Genomic DNA, 7858 nt, shown 5'->3' on the forward strand with positions numbered 1-7858 from the left:
AGCGCGCCCGGGGCCGCGCAGCGGGAGCGGCGAGGGGACAGCAGTGACACGGAAAGCACGGCCAGGGTAGAGTTGCGCTCTTCTGTTTAACAGTGTAACAGCTGGTAAAAGGAGAGAGGATTGTTAACACCGTTTTAGGAGGGATCTGATAGATGATAATGAGCCGTGAAAGACAACGGATTCTGTCATTGCTGCCTGGATAGAAATGTTGCTGCCACTACCGGGCAGTTGGTTTTAAACTATCGGGGCACTTTTACACGTGCTCTGGGGGTGGAAGGCGGCAGCGCTTTCATTGGAGCCACTGGGGACACATAGGGGTGTATGCAGGTACACGTGCACCCCCGGAGATTGGCCGTGCACCCCCTGAGAGAAGCGCCCCCCGCCTCCCCCAGTCTGCATGGTGCTACCGCTGGTAAGTATCCCACCTCCCAGACTCCTCATTCCGGGACTCCAGATACTCCCTGCTGCAGGTAACAAGTGACAGCATAGGGGGCTGCCAAGGGGCCAAAAACACTTCTGGGATTTGTTCCTGGAGGGAAGGGGAAACCTCAGGGTGAGCCTTGTGGCAAGCTACCACTGCCAGTTGTGGGTGTGGGTGTAGGTCGAGGTGTGTGCAGACCACCTGAACTCAATTTGGTGATTCAGCCTTGTCATTGTTTTACAGGGGAGTGTGAGGGGAGCATCTGTGTATGCTGTGTATCCTCTCCTTTCATAGATTCATAGATGTTAGGGTCAGAAGGGACCTCAAAGGATCATCGAGTCTGACCCCCTGCTGGTGGCAGGAAAAAGTGCTGAGGTCACGTGACCCCAGCCAGGTGCTTATCCAGTCTCCTTTTGAAGACCCCCAAGGTAGGGGAGAGCACACCTCCCCTGGAAGCCCGTTCCAGATTCTGGTAACCCTAACTGCAAAGACGTTCTTTCTGATGTCCAACCTAAGTCTACTCTCCATCAGTTTGTGGCCGTTGTTACTGGTTATTCCAAGGGGTGCCCTGTTAAACAGAGCATCTCCTAGTCCCTGCTGCCCCCACCACGTGAATTTGTATACTGCCACAAGTTCCCCCCTCAGCCTTCTCTTGTGGAAGCTGAAAAGGTCCAGGTCCCTCAGCCTTACTCATAAGGCCTTCCCTGCAGGCCTCTAACCATACGAGTGGCCCTTGTCTGGACCCTCTCAAGGTTGTCCACATCCTTTTTGACTTGCGGCACCCAGAATTGGACGCAGTACTCCAGCTGCGGCCTGACTAGCGCGGCATAGAGGGGGAGCATCACCTCCGTGGACCTGTTTGTGATGCACCTACTAATGCATGACAAAGTGTAGTTAGCTCTGCTAATTACGTCATCACATTAATGACTCAACAATGACTCCAAGATCTCTTTCTGCTACTGTGCTGCTGAGAAGGTCATCCCCCAGCCTATAGGTGTGCTGGTGATTCCCCCTTCCTAGGTGCAGCACTTTGCACTTGTCCTTGTTGAACTTCATCCCACTTCTGTTCTCTTCCCGCTTCTCTAACCTGTCCAGGTCCGCCTGGATTCGGTTTCTTCCCATCAGTGTGTTTGTTTCGCCCCATAGTTTGGTGTCATCTGTGAATTTGGACAGAGTGCTTTCCACACCCTCATCCAGGTCGCTGATGAAGATGTTGAACAGCACCAGCCCGAGGCCCAAGGGAGGGCCTTGGGGGACCCCACTGACCACATCTTTTGAGGTTGATACCGACCTGTCCACCAGCACTCTCTAGGTACGACCCTTAAGCCAATACGCCACCCACATGACTGTGTAGCTGTCTATGGCACAGCATTCAATTTATGAGAATAGGGTGGGATACCGTGTCGAAGGCCTTCTTAAAGTCCAAGTAAATGACATCTACCTCAACTCCTGCATCTAAGCTTTTAGTGACCTGGTCACAGAAAGAAACAAGGTTAGTCAGGAAGGATTGACCTGCTACGAAACCGTGCTGGTTGCCCTTCAGCATTATATTACCCGCTGGCCTCCTACAAATGTGATCCTTGATAATTTTTTCAAGTATTTTCCCAAGGATAGAGGTGAGACTAACTGGGCTATAGTTACCTGGATCCTTTTTCCTCCCCTTCTTGAAAATAGGGACTGCATTGGCTCTTTTCCAGTCCTGTGGGACTTCACCTGAGTGCCACAAGTGCTCAAACAGACATGCCAGTGGCTCTGCTATGACACTGGCTAATTTTTTCAGCACCCTTGGATGGAGCTCATCTGGTCCCGCTGATTTAACCACATCTAGTCCTTGCAAGTGCCTCTTTCCTAGGTCAGTGCTGACAGTTGGTGGGCTGGTGTTTCTCCTGCTTCTGTCAGTAATTCGTTTGGGAGATTAGTCTAGATCTGAGTTCAAGAATACAGAGGTAAAAAACTCACTGAAGAGCTCTGCCTTGTCCCTCCTATCTGTTACCAACTGCCCTTGTTTATCCTGTAGGGGTCCTATGCTGCCCTGCACCTTCCTTTTGCTCCCTGTATACCTGAAGAAGGGCTTTTTGTTGTCCTTCATTTTTGTTGCCAGCCTGAATTTGAATGCTGCTTTGGCCTTCCTGATTCCCTGCAAGTGCAAGCTAAGGAGGTATACTCCTCCTTGGTAGCTACTCCCTGCTTCCACAGTCTGTATGCCCCTTCTTTTGCTCTTAGGCTCTCCTGGATTTCCCTGTTTAGCCAGGAGGGTTTCTTGGCCCCTTCGCCCCCTTTTCTATGCAGTGGGATTGCCTCCTTCTGCACCCAAAGGATCGCTTCCTTGAGGAACAATCACCTTTCCTGGACCCCCATTTTGTCAATGCTCTTGAGCTTTAATACCCCACTAACTAATCTCCTAAGCACATTGAAGTCAGCCTTTCTGAAGTCTAGCACTTCTGCCCTGCTGGTTACTTTTCCCACCCTTTGCCAGATAGTGAATTCAATCAATTGATGGTCACTATCCCCTAGGTTGCCTTGTACTTACAGATTCCCCACCAGGTCATCCCCCATAGCCAGGACCAAGTCCAGCAAGGCATTTCCCCTAGCGGGATCATGTACCTCCTGCGTTAGGTGGAGGTCCTGTATGCAGGTTAAGAACCTACGTGAGTGATTAGTTCTGGATGACTGATCCTCCCAGCAGATGTCAGGGTAGTTTAGGTCACCCATGACAACCGTATCTCTTGACCGTACGGCCTCTGAGAGCTGCCTGGAGAATTCCAGGTCAAGTTCATCCTCCTGGTGTAGCGGTCTATAGTAGAACTCCACTACCAAGTCCCTTTCCCCTTGCCTCCCTTTTATCCTAACCCACAATACCTCGGTTTGGCCCTCCTCTGATCCCATCTTGATTATAGAATATGTATATAGCTCCTTAACATAGAGAGTAACACCCCCTTACCCTTTTCCCCACTCTATCCCATCTGTGCAACCTATAACCTTCAATGCCTACCGCCCACTCATGAGTAGGGTCCCACCAGGTTTCAGTTAGCCCAACCAGGTCGAAGTTGCTGCCTGCAAGCAGGAGTGCAAGTTCCTCCTGCTTGCTCCTAGCATTAGCATAGAGACATATAAGCCCTGCAGTGGGTGCCCTTGGTACCCCTCTGTCCCAATGTCTATCAGGCCCCTTAGTGCTTCCCTGGGCCGATCCACCGCATGGCTCGTGGTTCTCGTCGTCCACTGCATCCCTGTCTCCCGACGAACCTAGTTTCAAGCCCTTCAGCGGAGATCAGCCAACCTGTAAGAGACCAGACTCTTACCTTTAGAAGAAAGATGAAGACCATCTCATCTCAGAATACCTCTCATGGAAGTGCGGATTGTGGTTGTAGAAGCCAAAACCCACACGATGGCACCAACTCCAGAGCCGCAGGTTGACTTCTTTGATGCAGGCATCTTGGTATTGATGACGACCGCTGACCAGGAGGACTGATGACAAGACCACCTGTGCCCCCAACTTCCTAAGCCCGCCCCCAGAGCTTTGTAGTCACTCATGATGTGGTCCAGACTACTCCTGGCCGCACCACTCCTCACTCTTCAGTTGAGGAGTGGTTATGACAGGTGGTCAAAGTCCAGCCCACAGGCCAGATTGGGCCCACAGTGAACTCCATTTCCCAGCAGCCTCTACCCGCATTACTGAGACCAGTTTCCATGGAGACTCCAGGAGTGGCAGAGCTGTGATAGCATGGGGCTAGGGTTTCCGTGGAGACTGGCAGGGTGTGCAGCTGGGCCAGGAGCTGATCCAGGGCTGGTACCTTGTGGCGCTGACAGCGTGGCTCAGTTCCAGGGCAGAGCTATGATCTGCTGCCTGCACACCCTGGCTAGGGGCAGGCAGTGGATCGCAGCTCTGCCCTAGCTCCAGACTGCACTCACCGCTGCAAGATCCTAGCCTTGGAGCAGCCCCCCCACCTAGCCACACGCCCTGCCAGCCCTGCTGGGGCTTGTCTCCATGGAAACCCTGGCCTGGCACTGTCATGGCCCTGCCGCTGTCATGGCCCCACCAGCTGGATCCACCATTTTCCCCACCCCTGGGTTATGGTAATGGCCCAAATGACCCCTCATGCAGTGCCTGAGCAAGAGTTACTCCCACTGCCTAGCTGTGCCCGGTTTCACATCTGGAACTCCAGATAAGGCCAAGACATCACCTCAAGGACCATGCTGGCTTGCCCAACCCCCCCATCCCACCCTTCTAATGCACAGTGTGGTGCTATCCAGTCAAGTCCCAGGATTACCAAGGCCCAGCTCACCGACCAACCCTGCCCCTTCTCCTCATTCTCATCATTATGAAAAAACTGTTTCTATGACCTTCACTCAAATGTAAACTACTCATTAGGAAAGATAAATGCACTTTTTTGTGAACAATAGCAAGCAGGTTGGCAACAGCAGAGGAGGACCTGGAGTTAGGAAATGAAGCAGAGAATTAGCTTTTTCTCTCAGTACAGATGAACAGTGCAAGTCCATGTTCAAGGCCTGCTCTCCCCTCCCAGCCCGTCAGAGCACCCCCAGGCCTTCTCAGCAAACAGAGTCTGTAAACCCAGCGTGATGGGTGGTAATTTTCTAGGAGCATGAAGGGCAGAACCTCATGCTGCAGGTTCTTTGCTGCTGCTGCTGCCGCCCTCCTCCGCAGCCTCCCCATCATGCACACACAGCTGGAGGGAGTTGGCAGGTGGTCATAGCAATCTCAAGCCATGTGTTTCGAGGGGTTCTAGCTAGGGGCAAATATTTGTCTGCTTCTGCCAGCCCTTGGGTGCACATCAGGTGAGAGCGAGGTTGATGGTGGCCTTGATTGTGAGCCAGTCTGTCAGAGACAGGTACTTGTAATGGAAAATCAAGTATCTCATGCGCTACTACCTCACATTCCACACCAGGGCTGTTTAAATAGAGCCACCACATGCAGATACCTCTAATGCAGGGGTAGGCAAAATACAGTCTGCGGGCTGGATTCAGTCCACCAGATGATTTCATCCAGCCTGCGGGCAGGCACCCACCAATTAATTGTATCCGGCCTGGCCCCCAGCTGCCTCTGCTGTACTCTGCATGGGGCTGAGCCCTGCCCACTCCCACTGGGGCAGTGCACTGTGCTCCCACCCTCCCCATGGGAGGGCTCCAGCCCCGGCCTGGCCCTGGCCCGCATGCACAGCTGCTGGGTGAAGCGGCTGTTGCCACTGCTGCAACCACCAGGAAACTACATAGCTTCCCTCGGCCTCCAGTGGTTCCTCTTCCTGTCCTTGCTGCTGTGCTCCAGGCAGCAGGTAGGGAAGTGGCGGCTGATGGCGGGGAGGAAGCTGCAGCTGGGCAGGAGCACAGGTCCTGCACCAAGGCCTCGGTTGGTGGGAGCATGGAGCCCAGTCGGCTCAGCTCCATCGCATGGAACGTCCTTTGGTTTATGTGCAGCTCCCAGGACTCTGCCAGAGCCATGCATCACCGGAGGGAGCCCCACATGATGGAGCCAGTAGCCTGATCCCACTCCTTGCTGCCATGTGCACACCACATACATACATACCCCCCCACCACACCCCACACACACTATACAAGCGGAAGACTTTATTTTGAGCTATTGTGCAATCACCTCTATATACACTTTGCAAACATATTGCGTACAAAAATACAATAAATTTGTATTGGACAAAATATTGTATCAGGACAAAAATATTTTTTGAAAAAAACTAAAATATGTTATATAGTAGATGTTTGAGTTTTAGGATATGATTTGGGTTTTTTTCTGATTCGAAGATGGCAAACCCCCCCCCCCCCTCAAAAGAAGTACTTGCCGGGAGGGCCAAGGCAGGGATTTCCAATATCAACAGGTCAGGGGTTAAGGGTAGGACTCAGTTCCTAGATGGCAACCAGGGGGCGTGGTGCCTGTCAAATGCATGGGCTACCCTTGTGGCCCTCGACAGCTCACCCAGACTCATTAAGTGGCCCTCTAGCCAAAATAATTGTCCATCCCTGCTCTAATGCATGCATTCAGATTCCCAGAAAACATACGCTCTTAAATCTCTTTCTGGTAATATTAAGAGACCAGGTTTCAGACTGACACAGGCTGATCATGGCTATACTATACAGTCACTGGATATAACTTCATACAGCCAAATCCTACTCCACCTAGTTGGCATTTAAGCAGACTTAGCCACCTAAATAAGATCCTCTTTACACAGCTTGAGCCTCTGCAACATTTTTAGCATAAAAGGTGGGTTCCTGGGTGCATTTGTGCAAAATATGACTTCAGGCTAAGATGATGGTACATCACAAAGATTAAACAAGGTAATCTTTTTTCAGGAACTTGAGCAAGGTGAAATAGGTTTGCACTTAGGTGGCAAAGTCTACTTAGGTTCTATTTAATCTATTACACACCTTTCTCAGGGCACTTGTACACATGACAAAAATTGCCTATTTTTGCAGTTTAATTGCATCACGCTGTACATGTACAGGGTTTTCTGCGATTTAAATGAGTTTGTTACATTGCAAATTAAACCATATCTGCATGTAGTTTAGTTTGCAACATAGCTATTTGTAATGTTGAAGCCTTTTGACAGCTCACCACCTTCCCAACCCCGCCACGGGAGAGGTGGGTTAAAGGCAGAAGTGGCAAGGGGCCTGATCCCCCCTCTTTTTTGTTTGCGGAGCCTGCTCACATCTCCCGTGGCCAGGGGGCAAGCTGCTGGCAGGCCAAGAAGCCCCTGAGCTGCAGGGAGCCCTGGTCCTTCCCCCCATGGTGGCAGGGCCTCCTGGGGCCACCCAGGCAGGTGGCTAGTGGGAGGCTGCTGCTCCAGCTCAGGCTCAGGGAACAGTTGGATTGGGCTGGGTGCTGCCTCTGAGCTGGAGCAGCACCTGCCCACTAGCCACCCACCCTGGCAGCCCCAGGGCTGGGCCGCCCCGGGGGACCCCCCCTGCTGCGGAGGGAAGGATTGGGGCCCCCTGCAGCTCAGGACCCACTGGCAGCACACCCCCAAGCTGTGGGAGAGGCACGGAAGCTCCATGAAAAAAAAAAAAAAAAAAAAAAAGGATCGGACCCCTCGCTGCTTTTTTTTTTTTTCCAGCAAAGCCTGCTTGTGAGCTGCTGGTAGGCTGAATGGCCTGAGCTGGGGCAGGTCTTGGTGCTTTCCTCCACGGCAGTGGCATGTACCAGGGCCACCCAGGCACGATGTTAGTGGGCCCTGGCCTGCCCTAACTCAGAGGCAGCACCTCACTGGATCCAACTCTTCCCCAAGCCCACCCACCTGCCAGCACCCCGCCTGGCCAGCCCCAGGGTGTGCTTCTGCTGCAGAGGGAAGGACTGTGGCCCCTTGCAGCTCAAGGGCCACTTGCCCCACCAGCAGGTTGCTCCCAGCCACAGGAGATGCAGGCAGGCTCCATGAAAAAAAAAAAAAAAAAAAAAAATTTCGTAGCAGCAAAGGAAGC

The 7858-nt window shown here is 52.4% G+C and overlaps 1 protein-coding gene across 1 annotated transcript in view; it reads right to left on the reverse strand.

Annotated features, from left to right (window-relative positions):
• The window catches only part of XKR8 (XK related 8), a 13348-nt gene extending 12011 nt beyond the window's left edge, over window positions 1-1337 (reverse strand). The window contains exon 1 of the mRNA XM_006014847.3: window positions 1333-1337. Within this exon, the coding sequence (XP_006014909.1) occupies window positions 1333-1337 (5 nt within the window). The remainder of the gene's footprint in view (window positions 1-1332) is intronic.
• Between the last annotated feature and the right edge of the window lie 6521 nt (window positions 1338-7858).

This window comes from Alligator sinensis, unplaced genomic scaffold (genome assembly GCF_000455745.1).
Source record: "Alligator sinensis unplaced genomic scaffold, ASM45574v1 scaffold264_1, whole genome shotgun sequence".
In the NCBI taxonomy this organism is placed as follows: Eukaryota; Metazoa; Chordata; order Crocodylia; family Alligatoridae; genus Alligator; species Alligator sinensis.